The 24452-nt window shown below is 42.6% G+C and overlaps 2 protein-coding genes across 5 annotated transcripts in view; both read left to right on the top strand.

Moving 5' to 3' along the window:
* The window catches only part of UHRF1 (ubiquitin like with PHD and ring finger domains 1), a 28472-nt gene extending 26880 nt beyond the window's left edge, over positions 1-1592 (top strand). For all 3 annotated transcript variants that reach the window (XM_061601479.1, XM_061601480.1, XM_061601478.1), the window contains exon 17: positions 313-1592. In XM_061601479.1, the coding sequence (XP_061457463.1) occupies positions 313-459 (147 nt within the window). In that variant the 3' untranslated portion in view covers positions 460-1592. The remainder of the gene's footprint in view (positions 1-312) is intronic.
* A 2088-nt stretch (positions 1593-3680) lies between these two features.
* Positions 3681-24452, top strand: part of KDM4B (lysine demethylase 4B) — a 168342-nt gene continuing 147570 nt past the window's right edge. The window contains exon 1 of one of the 2 annotated variants that reach the window (XM_061600866.1): positions 3681-3992. The gene's annotated coding sequence lies outside the window, so the exon portion shown is untranslated. The remainder of the gene's footprint in view (positions 3993-24452) is intronic. The other variant, XM_061600867.1, reaches the window with a different exon arrangement.

The following is a 24452-nucleotide window of genomic DNA, read 5'->3' as shown; positions in this document are numbered from 1 at the left end:
CCAGTATTCTTTCCAGTGTTTTTTGCAGTGTTATGGTTTTAAACAGATTCTCTCGAGCCCTGCAGAGATAGGATAGTGCAGGTGTATATAGGTGAGCACTGGAATCTTATCACTGTTGCCCCAACGCCTTGACTCTTCTGCAAATAACTTTGTTTGAATTTGACAATACCTCATTGTTTCCTAGCAAAATCAGGTGCGTTTCAAGAGCTATTCTGCTGCTGTTTCCATGTGGGGAATTTTACTGGTGGTGGGTGGGTTATGTCTCTGTGTAAAACCCCCTCTCCCTTTTTGTCTCTCTGTGTCTTCTTCCAGGACTGCCTAGATCGATCCTTCCGAGCAGATGTGTACAGCTGCCCAGCGTGCCGTTATGATCTTGGGAAAAACTATGCAATGCAAGTGAACGAACGGCTGCAGTCTCTGCTAAATCAGCTCTTCCCCGGCTACGGCAACGGACGGTGATTCCACAAAGCACTTCTCATTTCCTTTTAAATTTTTGTTTTTGTCCCTTCAAGAAACTTTATGGGGTTTTGGTGGGGCTTTATTTAAATAAATAGCCTTTAAGGAAAGCTGTTGCTGTTGTTCCCCTTCTCCCCACACCCCTGAAAACTATAAAGGTTGAGGAACCTGCTTATGTATGTTTGTAGTAATGCTTGCATTTTATTAAAAAAGGAAACTTTTCTGATTGTAGGAACTACAAAATGGTTGTTGTACATGTGCTACTAAAAATTACAGAACTTCATTTTCTAATGAGGTCACATATTCCTTTTTTTAAAATAAAAACCTAGTGCATGGCTTGGTTGCTAAAACAATCTCTTGGTCTATGGGTTTTGGCCTTAATTTTGATGCTTTTGATCTTTTTCTGGCAGCATTTTTTTACTTGCTATTACAGCATTTTTGGCTATTGTCTGCTTAGGACGCCACCCAGATCATTTGAGACCCCCCGATTTGTAGACACTTTTTGATGAAAGCCCTTCTCTACTGGTGGCTTGTCTTAATGGCCTTTGTGTAACATTTACTACCTCAGTCTCCATACTTAACCAGCGAGGTGCTGCCTCCTATTCGTAGTGCCATATGGGAACATATAAAAGCCATTTAGAAGTGCCTTTTTTGTGCCTCTTTTTTGCTGAAAGACTGAGCTTTGAACATTGTGTGTGTGGGGGGGAGAGGCACTGAATTTTTTTTAAGGTGCTAACAAACTTTTGTTCTTTGGACTATAAAATGTAACACGGCTGCTCTAGATCATTAGCTTTAGATCATTGTTCTGCTGTGTCTTTCTGTTAATTCGGAATGTTTTTATTCTACTTAAAATGGAAAATTAGGCATGTAACTAGCTTTGAAATGGAAAGGCTTGGTTGTATATTCGTTGGTTGGTTGGTCGGTCAATTGGTCATTCACCTCTACAGTTTTATACCTCAGCATAAATTACTCTTCACATCAGACAGACTGGAAATAAATGTGCTTGTTTAATTTTTTCAGCTTCGTTATAAATGTATAATGTTTCGGAAAACTTTTTTGACTTTCTGAATTATGCTACAGTTTTGTACAAACAGAAGTTCTCAAAAATAAAAACAACATTTTTGCATCAAAGAGAACATGTGCCTGATTAAATTTTGAAACTCAGTTTTAAACTTGGTGATTGTTAGATGTGTGTGGGTTGACATCTAGATAATTTTCAGTCCAACTGTGGCTCCCCCCTACCCCACACAGCAGCAGTGTAGAAACATAGGGCCATGGAGTATGCATTCCTGCTGAGAAGAGTGCTCTCTTAAAAAAAAAAGTCTGGGGGGAGAGTGTTGGGAGAAGAGGAGAGAGTATTTGTCTTGAGCAAAGACCCTTTATTAGGTACTTTTCAACAGCTGAGTCTAGCGCCATGCTTACTTGGAAACAACAACAACGAAAGCTAAGTCTTGTGGTTCCCTTGAGAGACTTAAAATGGGATTTGTGATAGCAGCAGGTTTCTTGACCTAGGAGCTCACTTGAAGCTTTTGCCTCAGGATGCATTCTCATGCACACTTAACCTGCCAGCAAGACCAACTGATCACAGTGAGTAAACATGCACAGGATCACATCCTAACCTGCATTGCAGGTTTGATGTGATGATAAAATGGGCCCCAGGCAATATTGGAAATCAAGACTAGTGTAGACTGGTATCTCCAAGAGGCCATCCAGCCTCTGCTTAAATGCTTCTAGCAAGTACACCCCCACCCCACCTCTCTAGGCCAGTAAGTTTCATTGCTGAATTGCACACGGTGATTCAACTGAATCTGTCCTGGCCATCCTGTTAGATCTATTCTGGCCTCTTCTATCTGATAGCCCTTCAGGTACTTGAAGAAGAGCGATCATGTTCCCCTTAACTTCCTCCAGATGAAATGTACGGTACCTTTCATCCTAGGAGTTGCTTCCCATACCCGATGGGTGTTTGAATCCACTGGTTCCCAAATGTTTCCCTCCCCCGCGCAGACCACTTGAAAGTTGCAGATGGTCTTGGCAAACCACTTCATGTTTCTTCTGCCCTTTGTAGCCATTGTAATGTGTTGCATTGGATGCTTCATGAGTTTTCAACTGTAATTTTAGTGCTGCTTTTATTTCTTATACTGTATTGTTTTTATTACATTCCCTAGAATTTAGATTATCATACAATAAAATACAATATTTTGTATTTCCCGCAGTTTGGGAACCCGGGTCTAATCCCCTCTCAGTTTTAAGAAATGATTTTACAAATTTTATGTTGCCTTTCTCCTGCCAAAGAATACCAGGTGCCATGCATGCCTTAGTCCTCTTCAGGCCTATGAAGATTAAAAAAAATTATTGTTAAAAAATATATTGCCCGCCTCTCACCAGCAGGTCCCAAGATATGTAACAACTTAAATCCAGTATTTAAAATAGTTAAATGACAGCCACAGGGTTAGGGTGAACTAGGCTGAGAGCCATTGGCACAAAAGGTCACTCTGCCAACTTCATGGCCTGAGTGAGAGGTGTGTGTGTGTGTGTGTGTGTGTGTAGGCGTACATGCAAGGGGGTATTTTGAGACCCTTGCCTACAGGAAAAATTGGGGGTGTTTCTAAATGCACCACAAGCAAAGTAGGCTTTTATGATTGGCAAGCCTTGTAAGTGGCCAACCAGCCAACATTTCCCTTTAGATTTCCCTAAGGTCTCTCCCACCCCCTAAGCCCATGTGTGTTTCCAGAAAAGTGTCAGTATCAGCACTGCATTGTGCAAACTGTGTGGTGGGTGGAAGGCATTGAAGAAGGGGGGGGAGAAAGGTGTTGAATCTTTTTTTAAAATTTAATTTGCAAGGCTATTCTTCCCTCCCAGCCGGGCGTGGAGGCCCGTCCCCTCCCTTATTGGTGCACACAGCCCTGCAGCCCCTTCCTCCTCCTCCTCCCTCCTCTTGCCTGGCTGTGTGCACGTCCTCACGTACAGGGGGCGGGGAAGGGCGTGGCTCGCGGGAGCCCTAGCCCCGCCCGCCTCCGCCTCAAGATGTCCTCATTGGCTTCTCAGCCCCAACCAATGCCCAAACGGGAGAGAAAGAGTGTATGTTTGTGTGTGTGTGTGGGGAAAAAAGAGTGAAAGTCATTGGGTGCGAAAGAGGCTTGCCGGAAGAGGGGCGTGGCTGAAAGAGAAAGAAGAAAGGGGGCGGCGCCGCCGCTGCCGGCCGTGCCGTTGGCTCCCGCACCCGCCCTTCAACCTCTCCATCCTCCTCCGCGCGGTCAGCCAATCGCGGGCGGCGGAGGGCGGGCGCTCCCTGGCCGTTGGGAGGAGGAGCCACGGCAGCAGCAAACTGGCAGCGGCTGCTCGCGGAGGCGCCCCTCCCCCCGTCCCCGAGCCTTCTCTGTCTGTCTCTCTCCGAGGCGACTCCGGGAAGGCCGCGGAGGAGGAGGCGGCCGAGGAGCCGTCGTCGTCGCCGCTGCCGAGCGGAGCCCAGCTCGAGGCTTTAAACTGGTGGAGGAGGAGTAGGAGGAGGAAAGGCTGAGCGGAGGGCGGCCCGTGAGGTAAGGCCTTGTGTGGGGGGAAGAAGGATGGCGGTCCCTCGCCAGCCTCCTCGTAATAATGACGTGCTTATTATTGTTATTATTTACCGCGGGGGAGGGGCGGACGACGACGCGTTGCAAAAAAGAAAAGCTCCGCCTCGCGACGCCGTGTGGGGAATTGGGGGCGGCGGCGTTTATATCTTTTGCGGAGGTCGCCGCTTCCGTTTCCTCTTATTTCTTGTGGTTCCGCGTGTTTGTGTGTGTTTTTTAATCTCGGGCTTTCGCTTCCTGATTGAGCCTCCCCCCCTCCTTACGTTGACCCAGTCACGTGGGTGGGCGCGTCCCCTGCGCGTGGGGGGGGTGGGGAGGGAAGAGGAGGAGGGGATCGGCCTGCAAAGCCGTGCAAACGATTCAGAGAGAGGGGGGGGGGAGTTGGGCTTGCAGCAGTCTCGTGTGGCTTGTGGGTCGCCCGGCGCTAGCGACCTTTCCCTGCTTGCAGTCCATTGGACGTGGCTAACTTTTTTTTGGGGGGGGGTTGATTTCAATGGGTCCTGATACGGGTAGGGCTCGGGTTTGTGGAGGGGGGGCAGCCCCGTTGAAAACGGTGCACGTGGCCAATCGACTGGGGTGGGTCTCACTCTTGAGCAGGGCTAGGGTTGGGTGCAACCCGTTGAAAATGGTGCGCACAACCAGTGTGGGTCCAGCTTCTGTGGGTCTGCTCTTGAGTACGGTTAATATTGGATGCAACCTTTGAAACTGATGTACACGACTAGTGCAGTTTAGTCAGTTTCAGTGGGTGCAGCCTGTTGAAAACAGTGGACATGACTGACTTGGATTAATTAACTTCAGCGAGTCTTGGATGCAATGCATTGAAACTGATGGACACAATTGATGTAGATCAATTGGATTAAGTTTTGGGTCCACTCTTTGGGTAGAGTTGGTGTTGGTGCAACCCATTCAAACTGATGGACTTAACTACCATAGGTCAATTAGCTTCAGTGGGTCTACTCTTGAGTAGAACTTTGTTGGATTCAACCTTATGCATCTACAGTGTTGTGTATGGGTCTGCTGATTTTTTGTAACCCACCCATGGAGGGCTTTGGTCTGAATGGCGGAATCAAATCCAGGGATGTATTGTACAAACTGGAGGACGGGAATGGGTGGGAGTGGTTGCTAGATTCTCATCTCCTGGTAGTGTGACCAAGAGACTTAGACCCCCTTGTAACATTATAAAAACAAGGGGGGGGAGTTCACAACATTTTGGCTTATTGGAGTGTGACCAAAGGACCAAATCTGTTATTAGATAGTAAACAAAAACTCCCTCCAACGTTCTGTCACTTTATAGCATAACCCAGAGATATCCTATTTTCTCATTAAATACTATATCACAGAGAGAGAGAGAAAGCAAAAGCAACTTTACAACCTTCTGTCTCACTGTAGTGTGGCCAAGAGACGCCAGCTGCGCACTAGCTTGAGAGGAGCCTGAATTTCTCTCCAGATAGAGCCAAAATGGATTTACAAACTCTTCCCCTCACCCCAGTATGTTCCTCAGAAACTTGGGGAAGAGTTTGGAGTGGATTTTTAGTTCTTTTGCAGGGAGGGCAATGCCTCTCAATGTGATGTCCCTTTTGGTTTGTTTTGGTTTGTTTAGTGTGTCCTCCAGCGCAGCCATTCCCAGCCTTTTGGTCCCCATATGTTGCTGGACTACAACTCCCATTAGCCCTAGCCAGCATGGCCAATGGTTAGGAATTATGGGAACTGTAGTCCAGCAACCTCTGGGAACCCAAAGGTTGGGAAAGGTTAAGTAGGTGTGTAGCAAGGGGGTGAGCAGTTTATCATTGTAAAGGGATCTAGAGGAACTTATTTGTCAGTGCTGTGTGTTTATGCATGCCCAGAGGGAGATGAGATAACAGTGGCACAGCCCTTCTGTCACACTGTAGTATGACCAAGAGAAGCAGTCTGGATCCCAGCTTGAGACAGAGGGTTAAGCAACTCTCAAACTCTTAGTTTTTTCCACCCCCAATTTCTTTCAAGAAACCTTGGGGAGAGAAGCTTGGGAGCAGATTTTGAAGTATTTTGGGTGAGGATAATGCCTTAGTGAGGCCTCTGTTTTTTCTGGTTAGCATGTCCTGTGGTTGGTTTGTTGGAAAGGGAAGGGAAAAAGGTTATCATAAGGGCTGATAGAGAAATGTATTGGAAGGGTAGGTGCTTTGAGGGTGGAGGAGTAATAGTTTGGGGGGAGCCTATGTATTAATCTGTGTGTGTGTGCTATATGTACAGACTCCTTAAGAGAGGTAAATTAGAATTGGAGGGTGATCAAGATCTGGTTCCATTCTAGAGGCAACTAAAATCTGTTGCAATTCTTTCACCCATATAAATGAACAGCTTCTGTTCCCTCTGAGAAGGGAAAAGTAAAAAAACTGAACTTGGAAGTGGGACACAATGTTGCAGCAGTGGGGTGGGGGGTGGGGAATGGGAACTTGCCCCTCCACCACTGGAGTTGCTTTGTGTACAGACACACTGCCCCAACAAGAGCCCTTGAATTGTACAAGATCGTTCTGTCTCTACACTGTTTCTAGCCAGTCATAAAAATGTGCACATTGGTGGTAATATGGATTCTGTAGACTTTTTTCCTTATTGATGGTGTGGTGATCAGTTTTATGTTTATATTTGATTTTTTCATTGCATTGTTGAATGATCGCCAGCCTTTAAAATACCTTAGAATATTGATGAAAGAGTCTTTGGTACCAGTTTATTTAGAGATGTTACATCTTGCCTTCAAATCAATAACACTTTAAATACATGACAGTATGCATGGGTATATTTATATTTTTAATCAACTGTATATGTTACAATGTTCACGCGCACTCAGTATTTACTGATATTGCCTCAAATCGATCCTTAATCATTATGGAGGTCAACAGTGGTGGATATACAAACACTATATAGTAATGAATCTATGAATTACCTTAATTAGAATTTACATAATGCAATTGAGTGACAGCTCTTCTAATCCTTAGCCAGTAATGGCCAATGGTCAGGAATGACGAGCGCTGTAGTCCAGCAACATCTGGAGAGTGCAACATTGACTATCCCTGCCCTAGTGAATTGATGGCAAAGATTTGAACCAATGATTAACCAGCTCGTGCTTATGCAGACGAATAAATATATCATCAGTTATATTTCAGTATTACTTGATCTACCATTTCGAGGTTTCCTAAGATAGAGACTTCCTGGCTTTGGCACCACTATTATTCATTTATTACATTTTATTTAATTTGTGCAGTAGAGGCAACTAACAGAATGAACATGGCACAAAGTACTTTTTCAAATCAATACTGAAAAGATTATAATAAAATAATAAAAATGAGATGGTTAAAAGGAACACTCATTATTGTCTTATGAAGGCTGTTGTGTGGCTATGTATCCTATGGGTTTGAAGGAAATGAACACAGACTTTACTGTTTTTCAGCAAATTAATTATAAGCCTGGTAAAAATTGGTTTCTGAGAATTGCTGCGTGGTGGTGGTTGCATTTGTTTCTTCCATACTGTTGCATTTGTTGTTTTCATGCTTTTATTTTGAATACTGCTCTAGGTATACAAAGAGGCCTGTTATATTAGTTTTTGTGTCGTTGTATTTCCATGTAAAAAGGAGCTCAAAAGTGACTTACAAATGTTAAAAAAATGAAGAATTGTATGAATTACAGAGTTGGTGTAGCATTATGGTTTAGAGACTGAGCTGTGAAGCAGAAACTTGCCTCTGCCATGAACTTCACTAGGTAGATTTAGGCAAGCCACTTTATGAAGCTCTTTCAACACGACCTTCTTCTTCCTAGTAATAATAATAGCAATAATAATAATAATTTAATGTTATTATTATTAATATAGTGTGTATATATATAGTAGAATTACATAAATGTCTTTATCTGCACAAAGAGGTGCACCTGCAACTCAGGATAGCATTTTGTGCATCTGATGAAGTGAAGAGTAGACCCCAAAAACTTGTGCCATAATAAATTGGTTAGTCTTTAAGATGCCACAGGACTCAGTTGTTTTAAGAAGAGAAGTCCTTGCTCGAAGGCTTATAATATATTGTGTCACCAAGAGTCAAGAAGACAGGAAAAGATAGGATGGATAGGAAGAAAGGGTGTGTAGTTTATAAAGCACCACACTTTCATAAAAGTAGATAATCCTTGTTAGAAGCAGATGGAAGGCCTCCCCTGTCCCCTTTGTTTTGATGACTAAATGCTTGAGTGATATATTGATTATCTGGAGTAGGTTAATGGTCCTTTGGGATATTTTTTTGAAAGAGGAAGGAAAGGGAGAGAGATTAAACCCCTCTTTAAATGGAGGGGCACTCTATAGCAGTAGTGTCCAACCTTCACAGGCTCAGAACCAACATAAAATCAACATTCAGCAACATGGGAGTTGCTTCTACTTTTTTTAAAAAAAAAAACATACATATGCATCTTACCTCCTATTGACCCAAACACAAAGAAAAGCAGGGCTGTAGACCTAGACCAGGTTGCAGTAAGGGCCCCTTTATCTGTTAATTTTTTAAGGGAAATTAGGAGGCTGTGCCAGTGTGGTATTATGAAAAGCAAAGGACCTAGGCCAGAGCCTTGCTTGCCTGTTTGATAGGCTGGCTATAGTCAAAACACCCTTGATCTCTGTTGTTAGATAAAATAAATCAAGTACATGGCTGAATACTGATATTTTCGACTGCTCTGTAACCTTTCCATGAACCGCGTGCATGTAGGTTTGCTGAAATGAAGGGAAGATTCTCTGTTTGTAAGGACTTTGGGAATTTTGTAGTTTCATGAGAAGGGAAGTATAATAGTACAAAGCATTATAGTATGAGCAAAGATTTTTGAGGCCCCTAATGTGAAGTTGTAGAGACTGAAACTAGACAGATTATTATTTTATCTTCTTACATTTGTATCCCACCTTTTTTCTGTTATGGAACTCAAGAGCGGGTTTGTGGCTGTGCCTCTGAATTGCTCCAGGCACGTTGGAAAGTTGTTAGCTAAACACCCCCCAACTGTCCAGGGGCTTGCTGGCCTGCTGAGCTTTCTCAGAGGTGCAGCGCCATACAAGAGCCTGATCTTTCCCAAACTTGGGGATGGGGGCATCGTCACAGCAGTTGTGCTGGGCATTTGAGGGCCAAGAAATGTTGAATAATTGTGAAGATGGTTCTTGCCCCTTTTTCCATCTGTGTGGTAGGGAGGGCCGACTGGTGCCAGAAGGTGGTGGTTCAGTCACTCTGATAAGCATGGTGAACAGATTGTGGTCCTCTGGTTGTGATTGTCTTCTGGCTGTGGGAAGGGAGTCTTTTCATTTATGGGTTGAGATGTGCTAGAGGCATGTGGTGCATGTGCTTGTGAAGAAGAAGGAAGTTTGTTGAATGTATGAGGAATGGGGGAACGACACTGGGAAGTCATTAAATACATCTGGGGAGAGGGAGTGAATGGCAGAACTGCTGTGTCTATTCTCTTGTCTGCAGCTGGTGAATGAATGGGATTGTAAAATATTTCCTCTGAGTAAGAATGTCTGTTGTGTGGAGGGACGTCTGTGGAGAGGGAGTAGGATGAGATTACTTTGGTAAGACAGATGAAGGTCTGTGGGGGCTTAGATTGAAGAGGGAGGACTTGTTGATGTGTTGAGGAATGAGCCCAGCTAAAGAAATTGCAGGCACCTATTTGTCTAAGTACCCAGAAATAAGACATGGGCACCTTAAACTCTGTAATACTTGATCACCCCAGTGCAGAATTAGTAAGTAAACACGGCCATGCTCACTCTTAGTATTTTGAATTTTCTTGTTCTGTGCATTTGCCACATTGTCACAAAGTGCGTATAGATAAATTTTTGAATTATGAGAAAGGAATTGAAGTATCTTGTTTCATCTGTGGTTTGGAGAATTACTTATTGGGTTATTTCAGAGAGGACTGGTATTTGATGGCATTTCTGTTAGGAAGGGGCAGTGAAAGTTTGTGTGGTGTAGAATGAGTAGAGGACTTCTCATGCATCCCTGTATTATGTATGTGGGGCATCAAGGCATTTTCAGAAGGTGTTTTAGGGAGTCTGTTTATATTGACCTAAAGGGGATGAGACTGTTGGACTGCATGAGGTTAAATTTCTCAAAACTATGGAGAAAAATAATTTCTTTCCAGTTTTTACCTCTGAAACCTCATATATGCATTAGGTTTACCAAATCTAACCTTACTTCAAAAACTGGAAATGTGTTGTGTGAAACAGTACATCAAATTTAGTGTATTTAAGAAACATAAAAATGTAAATGTACTGCCTTCAAGTCGATTCCGACTTATGGCGACCCTATGAATAGGGTTTTCATGAGGCGGAGAGGCAGTGGCTGGCCCAAGGTCACCCAGTGAGCTTCATGGATTCGAACCCTGGTCTCCCAGGTCGTAGTCCAACACCTTAACCACTATGCCACACTGGCGTAGAAACATAAAATGTCTTAATTCTAATAAGGTTTTTGTAAGTTTATATAACATATACATATAATGTTAGTGATGGAACTGCAACACTCTGAAGTAATGGTGGGTCAAGCCAATACGATATTCCCAGAGACTGCTGTGCGAAGGCTAACACAGACCCAGTGTGGTGTAGTGGTAGAGTAGGACTGGGAAGACCAGGGTTCAAATCTACAATCAGCCGTAAAACTTACTGGGTGACTTTGGGCCAGCCACTCTCTATTAGTGATGCTGTGAGGAGAAAATAGAGGGGCAAGGAACCACGTGTGTCACTTTCAGCTTCTGGGAGGAAAGATGAAATATAAACATAGCAAATAAATAATAACATAGTCACAATACTATGTTGCACTCTGGCAGCAAAATAAAAATCACAAGACTTAAGTCGCTGCCACCCACCAGTCATGATGTTGCTGCCCTGACCATCTTCAGTTATCCCATTGCATGCCGATGGAGTATAGCACATTCTGGCATCGCATTTGTATAAATCGTCAGATGAAGGTGCGAGATTTTATAATGTTCATCAGTGCTTGCAAGTAGTAGAAAGCAAATGTTTGAAAAGATTCCTTACCCCAATCCATCTGTATTTTATTATTTATTTACTTTTAATGTATTCAGAATTAACCCTGTTTTCCTTTCCAAAATAAACTCACAATGGCTTACAAAACACATAGTAAAAACAGTCCAAGTTACAAAAAATCAATTTCGTACAAGAAAACCAAGAACAAGATAAAACAATTCTCTATAAAACAGGGAGTTAGAAATTTCATCCATGCAAAATAAAAAAAAAGTTTAGCAGCTTGCTTGACTGTTAAAAGCCAATCAGAGCTCCCTAGGGAGCAAGTTCATAAGCCTGGGTGCTGCAACTGAATTCAGGTCTGTGATGCAAAAGAAAAATTGGAAACACGCCTAGAGTGCACTCCCGACTTTTCCTTCTCAGCCACGGATTGAAGTTCGTTACGCGATGTGGACTGCACCCACAGGTCAAAGTGGTCTATGGAGGGTTGTCCACTTCTGGATCTGGCCCACTGACTGAGTCGAGTTACCCCATCCATGCCCTATGGGACACTCTGCTGGATCTTTCATCATATGTTTCAACAACCATATGCACAGTGACTTTAGCATCCAAACACACCATGCTCTCTTAATAGGTTTACTGTTTTTTATTTAAATTTGCTGTTTAAGTCTTTAGCGGTTTTCCTTTATGAATCTGTAAGAAAATAAAAATGCTTGGTATGTTTGTGTGCTCTCTCCCTCACTGTTCTGTACCAGTTAGCAGCAGCTGTGTAGATAGCAATGTTTTTCTGGTCGGATGCTCCGCTGTGATACCGTAAACTGGGTCCTGGCATTTAGTTGGCCATAATTATGCCTCAAGTTTGAAGCTCACGTGGAATATTATTTCAGCCCAGCTGTTGATATTGCGAAGGGCATGTGTCAGTTAGCACACTGGGAGCGGGGGGGTGCTTTGCAATAATAAAAGCTCTCATCTGGATCTTACTAAAATAAAACACATTCTCCAAGGTGTCTAAGAGTGAACTTTTCCCCACTGTTCCTTCATTTACAATTTAATACCTGGCTTTCAGAAGTGCAGTGTGTATTGACTCACAACACTTGTTACTTGCTCATGTGCCTGTAAAGCATCCTGTGGCTTAGAGGAATACCTGAGTTGCTGGACTGGCAAGCTGTGTTCCTGGAAGGAAGTGGGATTTTGTTTTAGTTCTTGGCTTGTGCCCAGCTGCAGGGCTGACGCTTATATATGAAATGTATGAGAGACTTTTTCATTCTCTCTGAAATGGCTGAGAGCCAGTATGGTACCGTAGAGAGATCTAAGTTCAGATCCTACATCAGAAATAGACTTACTGGGTGACCTTATGTAAGTCAGCTCTTTCTTCCACCACTTTCCCTGCCCTTCGGTGAGTGTGTATATTTTTTGCAATTTTGCAAGGTGTTGCAATCTGGTCGGTTAGTGATCACAGGTTCCAAACTATTTATTCTTATGCTGGGTTGAATACAGTTTTGCCCATATTGCGCTTGAGTGTGTGATGACCAGGAACGCAACATAGTATGTTAGCTCATGTCCATCAGCTGTGGCAATTCCATTGAAAATTGTTCTTTTTTTAAAAAAAATCTTTATACCATACATCTTAAATTTGGACATGTATTCCTTAGCCCACTTATGCTGATTTACTTTATGATATTTTATTTATTTATTTACTAAATTTATATCCCTGGCCTTTTTCCCAGAAGGAGCCCAGGGCAGCAAACAAAAACACCAAAAACCTCTCTAAAACATCTTAAAAGCAAAAGATTTTAAAACATATTAAAACAATCTTTTTATCAAAAAATATTTTAAAAATCTAGAAAAGTAATTCCAACACAGACTGGAATAAGGTTTCTGCTTAAGCTTGTTGAAAGAGGAAGGTCTTCAGAAGACACTAAAAAGGTAATGGAGATGGCGCATGTCTAATATTTAAGGGGAGGGAATTCCAAAGGGTAGGCACCACTACACTAAAGGTCTGCTTCCTATGTTGTGCAGAACAGACCTCCTGGTAAGATGGTCTCTGTAGAAGGTCTTCACCTGCAGAGCGTAGTGATTGACTGGGTATATAAGAGGTAAGACGATCTTTCAGGTATCCTGGCTCCAAGCTGTGTAGGGCTTTGTACACCAAACCCAGAAGCTTGAACTTGGCCTAGGAGCTAATGGGCAGTCAGTGCAATTCTTTCAGCAGTGGGATGACATGTTGCGATATCATGCCCCAATGAGCAGTTGCTCGGCCACATTTTGTACCAGCTACAGCTTCCGGATATCCCAGTTTAAGTGGTCTATTAATTGCTTTATCAACTGACTTGAAAAAGTAATGAGTTTATTCTTTTCATAAAGAGCTACATAGAGGTTTTCACGTGCATTGCCCTTCACACAGCTGTCATAATGTGTGGTGGTAGGCCGTAGTTTTGAAGATGTTAAAAGGGGATTGAACATATTTGTAGAAGGTAAGTCTGTCGGTGTCCACAGGTCATGGTGGCTATGTGCACTTTCCTGCTTCAGAAGAAGTATGCTGTTGAGTACCAGCTCTGCTAGGGAGCGACAACATGGAAGGCTCATTGCCTTCATGCCCTGCTTGTGGGTTTCTCTGAGGGATCTGGTTGGAAACAGGATCCTGGACTGGAGGGGCCATAGCTCTGAACTAACAGGGCATTTATAGTCTTAACCAGTCTTTTCATTTGAGCAGCGTGGATGGGGAACAGGACAGTGGCTTTTCCTTGGGCATCTTCAGACAACATAGCCTTCTGGTGTGACAACTAGGATGTTCTTCATAGAAGCCTTTGAGTCCCAATTGTTCCCTTTTTATTCTGTTAAAACAAATTGAAGTTCTAACTTCACAGTTGCAGATGGATGTTTTCGAACCAAGAGGGCACAACATGGGCAAGAACTGGAAATCTGGATATATGTTATGTGTGCAAGTCTCTTCCTCCACCTCCGCCCCAGTCCCCAAAGGCAGGTTTGTGTAATTCACCTTTCAGGATAACCATTTCAGACTAAGACCTGAAAAGAGAAGAAATTAAGACTTGTGATGAATCTGTTGCTAGTTTGTACCATTTCAGACTGCAGATTGGCTGTTCTGAGTGTTCCTTTGTAAAACACCCCTTGCACATTAAAAAAAAAATAGCTGGGGGAGGAGATGGTTACAAGTTAGCCTTTTCCCTGGCATACTAGTCTGTATATGTAAGGGTTTTTGTTGTTATTTTACTATTGCAATATTATTCAAACATTTCATTCCTTACCTGCTGTTTGAAATGCCACATCGTGGCAACCGACGCTTCTGCTTGCCTATTTCATCTCTTAAGACAATTGACAGAATAAAGTGCACAGTGTTAATTTACATATTGTTGCATGATTATGTGCATTGCCTTTGGCTAATAATATGGTTCTGATGTAGCCCTTATTGCCAAATATAATGTTCCTCACTTGTAGGATGCATGGCATTCACTGTTAAAGGAGTGGGGTAGGCACAGCTAATGAGGTTTCATCCTCATATTTTGCACACCTCTGGTGTTGAAGCATAATTAACTTTGTCAAACAATAAATTGAATCAAAACCTTACTGTCTCTGCAACAGTAGTGTTGTTGATTTCTTACATTTTTGGGGTCTTCCTCCTTTTCTCCTCTCCCCCTTTCTCTTCTATTAGCCAAATTTCCCAAGAGGTATTTTTGTTTGACCTGAGAAACACATGAAAGTGTATTAGTATATATATATATTTCCTTAGGTATGTTTTTGTGCCTCATGCTCCCTATAAACTGTTCAATATTAATAATATTTTGCTTTCTGTTATCTTGTCATCATTGTTTTCTTGTAAATAATTAAAATGAATTAAAACAAAAAAGAACAACTTGCCTTTTAAAAGTTAGTTTTTGATTCAAATATTTTGATCATATAGAGGGTCACAAAGTCTATCATTAAATAAAGGGTGTGCGAAGATCTTGTTTGAAATCTTTGTTTCTTGATGCATAGGGACATTGGAAGATGCCTTATGCAGAGTCAAACCGTTCGGGCCATCTAGCTGAGTATCGCCTACACCACTGGTTCCTAAACTCCCCCCCCCATGGACCACTTTAAAATTGCTGCTGGTCTTGGTGGATCCCTGAATGATTTTTCTGCCTGCTGTAGCAATTCTAATATGCTGTGCTAGATGCTGTATTTTTAATTGTATTTTATCGCTTCTTACATTACTTAGATTGTGTTTTCTTGTATTACAATTTGTATTACAATTTGCATTCCATAGAATCCAAACTGTGGTACAAAAATACACTATAATATGATACAATTGAATATCAATATGAATATTTAATGTGGGCCCAAATGAGGATTATGGACCTCTGGTGGTCCACGGGTCACAGTTTTGGGAACCCGTGGTCTACGCTGAATGGCAGTGGTTCTCCAGGTTTTCAGACAGGGTGTCTGTCTCAGCCCTACCTGTGGAGATGACCAGGGATTAAACCTGGGACCTTGGGCATGCAAAACAGGTGCTTTACCCCTGAACTTCAGCCCATCCCCATTCATGCTTTTAAAGATTATCTTAAAATGACCTCTTCGATTGAAGATTGATTTCTGAAGCATTTTGGACAATGCTTGTTTTTTTCCTAGTGCTTTATGCACTTGCTTTTTCTGTTCCCACAGCTGTTCACTTGCTGGCATTCAGCTGTCGTCAAGCTCTGAATCTGGGTCAGTGTGTCACACCCACTGTAGGAGGGCCTGCAAGCATGTCCTGCGACCAGCAGTGCAAAAGTCGCGTTTAGGGAGGCAGTACAATAAAGGCTTTTAGACTGACTTGTGCAGCTGAACAGAAAATGGTTGGATTTGTACAGTATCAAAATGCGGAGGAGAGGAAAGTGGCTGAATGAATCACTGACGAATATAATTGCAGGCATGTAATTTTGATGGTTCTGGTTTCTGGGGGCCTGTTTATGCAGCCCACAGTGGCATTAATTTTGTCATGTGCTTGCTACCACCTCTCCTCCTCTTTAGAAAAGGATGAAGTAAATATAACCTATAATGATAAAAGCGGTAGTTTCCTCGCATGCGTGCCTGAAGCATGGAGGTCTGTGTTGAGGATGATGCTTTTGGTGCTGCAACTGTGTGAGAGAAGGTAATCTGTGTTTTACAATTAAATATCTGTGTGTTTGTGCGCCCAGCATCCCTCACTAGCTTCTCTTTTAATATATATAGTCTCACGGATATAACTGTTTTTCGGGCTTTCCCTATCTCCAAAACCCATTAGGTATACTACTCTGGCTTCCACTTCTACTTTCCCACCCATAATGGCATATGCATCTACCTATCTGTATCGCATCTTTCTTAGTTCTTACCCTATCCCTTCTAGCTTCTACAAGTGGGCTGGTTCGGAAATAATGCTAAACCATAGTTTACTGTTAAAAGAACAAACCTTGGCCCCCTTTGCTCTCTTTTCCTCCTTGTGGTTCTGAGGAGGGGTTTGCAAGCTCTCACTTCCGGTTTTGGCTAACCACAGCTTGGCATGTCAGCTGAACCTGACAAACTGTGACCAATTTTAACTATGATTTGTTGAGAGATGCTAATTTCAAGCCGTAGCTTAAGACTTGTTCTAACAGTAGTGAAGATGAGACATATTTTACAATTGAGAAATAACACTAAACTGAGGTTAAACCTAAATGGAAGCTGAAGCTTCTAATCTCCATGGCATTCTGGGGGGTGGGAGAAGTGCACCAGCCCAAAGGTAATTGTGGCATATCCTTGTAACTTTAGTGTTAAGTGTGAATCTTCCCACTACCTTTAGCCTGAGTTAACAGGTGTCCACAGCACTCTGGGACCTTTGAGCCTACTCCTCCTTTGGCACGTATTTGGGGAATCCCCTTTGGCACCAGACTGTTTTACATCTGCAATCAGAGCCCTCCTGCTGGCTTCCCCTGCTCCCCACTTGAGGAACGCTGGTATATAATTTGAATGTCTCCTTGTGTGCCTATTAAAAGCATTTTAGTTTTTAAAGGTGTAACATTGCTCTCTCACTAATGAGGCATGAAGATTAGTTTTCTTAATCAGTGATCATATAGATAAATTCTATGGTGAAGTTGGTCAGTGCTGATGACAGTAGAATTTAAAGCTATCTTTTCTAGAATGAATAGGCAGATTAAAGTGCAGATTTCCCCCCCCCCCTTGCTTAATCCTGGAGGATTTTCTCTATTGAATTGCTTGGTCGTTTGGGGACATGATTAGTACATAGTTTTTCTGCAGAAAACTTCCCATTTTGTAGCTTCATTAATAACAATAAATGGATGCCAATTGAAAATTCAATATTAGGCAAGTCTGGCAACTTCAAAGTTTTTAGGTTTGTTTACTTTTATTATTTTATTATAATAATAATAATAATTGTTATTATAACAATTACCCTAATATGCATAGGAAAATTTGAAAGAAAAAATTCAATTTACATTCCCCCCCCCCCCGAAAACTCACATTACTGAAATACAAGTAAACAGCCAGATAATTCTGGAACAAAGTCTCTGGATCTGAGTGCCATGCCATTTCTAGTTTCTTTGAAGGTGACGGTCTGTAGATTCTGGAACCTGCAGCTCCAAAATATGGAACAACACTTGAACTTTGAACTGTTTATTCTTTGATTTGAGGGAGGCATGCTGAAAGGTTTTTTTAAAAAATGCACACTTTTCTATTCTATCCATGTAAAACCACTAAGGAACATGTTGAGAATATTCTCTCTGGTATGCTAGGCTTTGTTGGTGTATTGCAGATGAAACACTAGAATGGCCTTGGGGTGATAGTGCCCCAGTGAAGACATCTTAGCCCAAATTGTGGGTGTTGTCTTGAGAAGAATAGATACTGAAGAACAAAAGGGGGCATATTAGATTCAATCATGCCCCTGAAAATGCGATATACCACCTGAAAAAGCTGAGCTGCTTTCTGTCTTTTAATTCGACTCACTATTCAGGACCAAATCAGATCTGTTAGAATGAGACTTAGGTTTCTCCACTTTCACTTTAATGGGGAATCTAAATATGGTTGCAACGTTTTTTCCTTTTGACAGGGGTGGATGAAATTTACAGGCATGGCAGTCTCTGCAGAATTGATTAAGCCTCCCAAATTGTAAGCAGATTCCTGCAGGAAGTTTCATGCAGGGAACCCTTGAAGGTTTTTTTTTTTTTTTTAAACAACCACCAAAGAAAAAGTCTGCAACTGTCATTTTCTGCCACAATTGGAAGCACTCTGCAGACATCCCTTCTGAGGGGATGAAGCCCACCAAATTTCAGAATGATAGTTGCAGTGATTCTCTCGCTATTTGCCATTTTAGGTTGGGTACCAAAGAATCAGAGGGGGCCAAGGGGTGGTGGTGAAAGAATAGCAGAAATCTTCAGTAAAGGCAGGGGTGGGGAAAATGTCACCCCCTAGCAAGGACTGTCATATCTCAAGTAGTTTGTGGGAGATGGACTTCTGTTCCCCTGTGCTTTTGAGGTACAGCCTTTTGCCCTGAAGGAGGGCAGTATCTCCACTGACTCGCATAGGGGAAGGGGGGAAATAGTATAAATCCCTAGGAAAGTCTGGGGTAAGGCCATGGTCACCTCCAAGCCAGGACCCTCTTATCTTAAGGGTCATTGGTGGGGGGTAGGTATTCCTTAACAGATGACTCGAAGAAGGCTTGCAGAGAAGTTTTAGAATGAGTTTAAATTTCTAAAGGAGGATATCTAAGTTTAATAATCTTTTATGTTGTAAGCTACAGTAACTTCTGTACATTATGTGCGATCCCAAGCTTAAATGGGTACATATGATGCCACAGAACACATGCTGCCTTTCAGTGGTGATTAGAACCTTCCTAGCTCGGCATATGGGAAGGTACAAGTATGTTTCATTTTAATACCCTTAATGAATTTTATGTGGCAAAATAACATTTTTGCTTCTAAATTACAAGGTGATATGCAGAAGTATCAAATCAAATAGTTGCAGGGCTGCAAAACTATCTTGAGCATCGCTTAGCATGTTGACATTTGAAATTTGTGCCATTAGCTGGCACTATGACCTGAGATTGATTTATCAAATGTAACACCTGATTATCCAGACCAGTCAAGTGTTTCATATTATTACAAGAATCCTTTAGCCAGTACAGCCGCGCCTTCTCCCAGCCTTTAAACCAGTGAGATCTATCTGAGTTGTAAAACAAACCTTGATACATTCATGGTATAACTGGGGAATTGCTGTCCATTAGCTTTGAATACCAAGATCTCCGCACAATGAAATCTGAAAGAAGAAAGCCATAATATTCTTAGGGTGAAGTAGAGGATGAGACTTTTCCAGAGCTTAAAAATATGTGTCTTTTACTGTTCTCTAGACACTTCCATAAATTTTGTCTAGAACGTTTGTGTCAGATAATGCCAAAATAGTGCATTTCACCTGAATTTGTGCACCTGGTAGTCAGAATTTATATGCATATAGAAGTCTGCACAACATCTGGAAGATGCACTGTCCTCCAGCCCAGTTAGAGCAGATAAGACTCATGAGGTCAGTGGGATTATTCCTAAGAAAATTAGCATAATTGCATCTTCTCAGGGGAAGGGCCTTAGCTTGGGGGCAGAGCATCTGCTTTGCATGCAGAAGGACCCAGGTTCAATCCCTGGTGGCATCTCCAGGTAGGGCTGGGTGGGGCTGCTTGCCTGAAAGCCTGGAGAGCCACTGCCAGCCAGTGTGGCGAATACTCTGGTAGATGAACCTATGGTCTTTGTACGGTCCTATGGTGAAAGAGCCTTTCCATTTTGGATATTCATCAAACAAATATTTACAGGCGTAACAAATCCCATCACAAGGCACCACACATTTGTTTTTCTGTCTGGGATGAATGCAAGAGGTTGTTCTTTTAATTTGGTACTGAAGATGTTAGTAATCATATTCTAGAGTTTGTGTTGGAGATCTCAAAGTTAGGCAAGTTATAATAACCAGAAGGGAGGAACTGTGAGGTTGTTTGTCGTCGTCAGATTTATTTGATTTATTACTCACCTTTCACCAGAAGGTCCCTGGGTGGGTCACAAAAACATAAAATGCAACATTACAGTAAACCAGATTCAACATCTAAACTGTCCCACATGTAGACCAGAGGCGGGCAAGCTTGTTAGATTCACTTTGTTCCAACAAGGGCTGAAGCTCAGTGCAAAGCATCGGCCTTGCATGCGGAAGGTCCCAGGTTCAGTCCCTGGCAGAGAGACTCCTGCCTGAAGCCCTAGAGCACCAGTCAGTACTTCGTCTTTTCTTTTTCAAGTTCTTCTGCATCTTTTCTACCTCTGTTTTGTGCAATTGCTCTTGTTTTTAATTCTCTAGAGTAGTTACTTTACTGTCGGTTATTTCTTAAGTAAAAGGGCTCAGTTTGATGGTGTGTATGCTAAATAAGTGGTCTTTTCTGCCTAGTCACTTATCAACGTACAGATGCTTTTTTGGCCAAGCCTAAAGGCATGTAAAAGATGGAAGGATGAAATTGGCAAGAGAGATTGTAAATTTTGTTTCTTGGCAGTGGTCCATGGCATTGCCCTGCTGCTTAACCTTTCATTTCCACTTTCTGTTTGAACCTGCTGGTGAAAATGTTAAATCAAGGGGTTCTTTGGCTACAGTAGTAAAAAAAAAAAGGGGGGGGCACCCTAAATCAAGATTTATTAATTAAAATGTTTGTATATCTTCTTTTATCTCAGGGAAGTGTACAAAAATCAGAACAAAAATACATTAAAACCCACAGTTCAGAGCATTAAAAAAACCCCAAATTACAACATCAACAACTATTAACTGTTGCAAAAACAAGTCAATACAAATCGTCACTAAAAGCTGGCTACAAAAAGACCAGCAAATGCATAAGTGAACGGGCACTGAAATAATGCCTGTGTTGCTTTAGGGTAGAGGTGATTCCAAAGCTTTGCATCTTGCTAGGAGTTAGCTTCAGCTTCACAGCCCTCACCCTTACTTCCAGACATTGATCCAGGGCTTGCATAGCTATACCTGATTCAGATGCAACAGAGAAGCAGAGCTGGGCACCACCATCATACTGATGACACCACACTCCAAATCCCCTAATGAATGTTCCTGACAGCTTTATAGCATTGAGTAGCATTGAGGACAAGATACCCGGTGAAACTCCACAGATAAGGGCCAGGGAGCCAACAGGAACCAATCAGCAGCCTTTTTTGTGTATCCAGTAATAAAACACATTCCGTGCCATGAAATACCATTTGTGTGTGTGTGTGTGTGATTTTGTGGGGGGTTTGTGCTCTGAAGACATCATCATATCTGCTCTGTTTAGGGATAGCAGAATTTTATAGTGGCATGGGTTTGTGAGAAAGAGATGCTTGGGTTTTCAGCCCTGTAGTGATGTGAGACTTATAACCACAGTTGATGAAGCAGTTGGAAATGAGACGTGTTTCCTCTTGCACAAACATGTGCTAGTCATGCATGAAAAGCTACTTTTGTCAACAGCCTGTTCCTGTTCATGCACTGAGATGGGGCCTTCTTCACTTGCCAGAAGCAGGTGTTGGTTTGGTGTGCTTTTTATAATTAGAGAGGTGTGAGTGGTGAGTTTAGCCCTCCTCTTCCCCACGGTGGGTTCTGTAGTTAGCGGTTGTAATGAACTTAATCAAGTTAAATAGCTGGATGTACCTCACACCTAGCATCATCTGGGGAGCCTGTTATTATTATCTTTATTTTTACCCTGCCCTTTTCCCAAAGCTGGAACTCAGGGCGGCTTACAAATAAAAATGAATACATATAATAAACATACAAAAACCTGCATTTAAAATTGAATTAAACTATATACGACATTAAAACCTTTTAACATACACTTAAAATGGTTCACAAACAGTTTAAAAATAGTGCAATTAAGGCAGTAAAACAATACTGCACACCTCTTAAATGCTATCCTTAAACATCTTCTATTCCAAAGGCCTGTTGGAATAAAAAGGTCTTTACCTGCCAACGAAAGGACAGTAGGGAGGGGGCCATTCTTGCCTCCCTCGGAAGGGAGTTCCAAAGCCTGGGGGCAGCCACCGAAAAGGCCCTAAAAGAAGGGTTAAAGAAGGGTTCTTCAGTTTCAGAGGCACACACCCTTCCCTCTTTGATTTTGTGCATCCTGATTGCTGTAGGATTCATCTCTCACCCACCCACCCGTTTCTAACCTGGGCAGCACTGGCAATTAACTAAGTGTGGAATTAGATACAGTGTTTAGAAAGGTGCTTTTTTGCTTCTGTTTTGATTGGAATAAAGAGCACTTGAATTTAACAAGGCAGACCAAACATCTGTTAGATACAGATTTGATGATAACCTGAGCTCCATGGCTTGATAGTATTCTTCCTGGAATCAGTGTCTGGGCCAGGTTATGCTCAAGGGCACTTCAGATCAGGAATGGTCTGACATCAGTCTTTCATTGTCATGTTTTCCCCCCTCTGGATTTTCCTACAAAGGGAACCCGGTACTTGACATTCTAAAAGCCAGATGCTTGTGTCCATTTTCTTCTGCCTCCCTGCGTTGTGGTTTTTCCGAGTCTTGTAGTACACTTAGTTGCCTCCTAAGTGGCCAAAACAGTAGAGTTCTCTGAGTGATGGAACCAGGGCTGTGGAGTCGGTACGCTAGACTTTCGACTCCGACTCCTCTATTTTTCTACTGTCCGACACTGACTCCGACTCCTTCATAAATGGCAAATGTATATTAACTAGTAATAACACATTTACTGTAGTAAAATGGTAGCACAAGGCATTTCATCACCACCACGTGAATCCAGAGCTTGGAAAAGTTACTTTTTTGAACTACAACTCTCACGAGCCCAATCCCTGCGGCTGACTCCGACATTTCTACCAACTCCGACTCCACCTATAATTGCTCCCGACTCCCACTCCATGACTCCGACTCCAACTCCACAGCCCTGGATGGAACTGTAGATGCTTCTGGTGATTCCAGAACTCCTAGTACAAAGGGACCAGTCTTGCTATGAACCCAGTCTTGTGCGGACATTGATTGGTGATGTCTTGGTGTCTACCTACACTATTCTGAAAAAGTGATACGGACCTCAATAAGTTCTAGACAAAGACCAAACGGTCGACGCAAGCCACTGTGGCTCTTGGCATTCATTCCTGATCTGGTGCATATGATCTAACTTGGGAATTATTCTAGAACTGTCTAGAGATACTGGTTTTCCTTTGGGCTTACCTGGAGGCTGCCAGTGGGCCATCCATTTTCTTTCAGCCACCTCTTTCTCTCTGCCACCATCCCCCCTTCAATTTGTGCAGATCAAACCTATTTTTCCTAAGCCTCTTTGCAGCACATGGGGACGAGAGGGCTTACCCTTTCCTTCCCATCTGTCACCCTCTCAAAAATATCCCCATGCAGCAATTAAACCTAGTGGGGAAAAGCCTGATTTTGGGGTTGGAGGGGCAAGTCCTAAGGGGGGAGGCTGTGGTCTGAATCCAAGGGCAAATCCATTTGGTCCCTGATTAATTTAAAAACCGAATATTCCGTTTTATTTCACAGACATCCAGCAAATATTACAGAATACTAAAATACCACATAACTTCAATAAACTGTCAAGTCAGTGTCCTCCCACACAGACCAACGGTATAAGTTAAAAAGTCAGAACAAAACAGCAGAGCTTCTCCAGGCATCTAAAGGTATACAATGTTGGCACCGGCCTAACTTCCAGAGGGATTGCATTCCATAACTGGGATGCAGTTTCTGAGAAGGTGCTCTGTTGGGTAAATTTATTGTTGGATTTCACTGAAAACTGGAACTACCATTTGGACTTTCCCAGTAGATCTGTAGTCATGGTGTGGATGTTATGGGGGGATGTGTTCCTGCAGGTAAGTAGGTCCCAAACCGTTTAGGCCAGCAAAGAGAACAGTGCACATCTTTTAAGAGATGGTATTATTTGGTCTCCTGATGTCAAACCCAACCAAACCTTAGCAGTTGCATTTTGCACCAGCTGCAACTCTGAACCATCGTCAAAGGTGGCCCCATGTAGAGCACATTGCAATGCTCACACGGGTGGCTACTAGAGCATGAATTGTTGTGGCCAGGCTATCCCTATCCTTGAATGGCTATAGCTGTCTAATGAGGCATAGGTGGCAACAGGCAGTTTGTACCACTGGAGCCATCTGTGTTTCCATTGACAAGGTGGAACCTAGGAGTGCCCTTAGGCGAGGGATCTGATCCTTCAGTTCCCAGATGTAGGACCTGGCAGTCCACAGCATAGTGCCTCCGTTGGTGCCTCTAGGCCTTGATCAAGCAACTGCACAGCGTCAACTGATTTGCACTGTGGTATCTCTTTGTCATGCTGTGCACATTTTGCTTGGTTTCCTTTTTTTCCTACAGAAGGGATGTCTTTAAAATATTCACATACGGGGTTTTTCGTATAGGATCCATTATAGTGGACCGGCACCCATGATACTTTGGAGGTTAACAGCACACTCCCAAACATGTCTTTTCAGAGA

Source organism: Rhineura floridana, chromosome 18, assembly GCF_030035675.1.
Source record: "Rhineura floridana isolate rRhiFlo1 chromosome 18, rRhiFlo1.hap2, whole genome shotgun sequence".
NCBI lineage: Eukaryota > Metazoa > Chordata > Lepidosauria > Squamata > Rhineuridae > Rhineura > Rhineura floridana.
The sequence above is the reverse complement of the archived record's forward strand: the minus strand, read 5'-3'. Positions and strand labels throughout refer to the sequence as shown.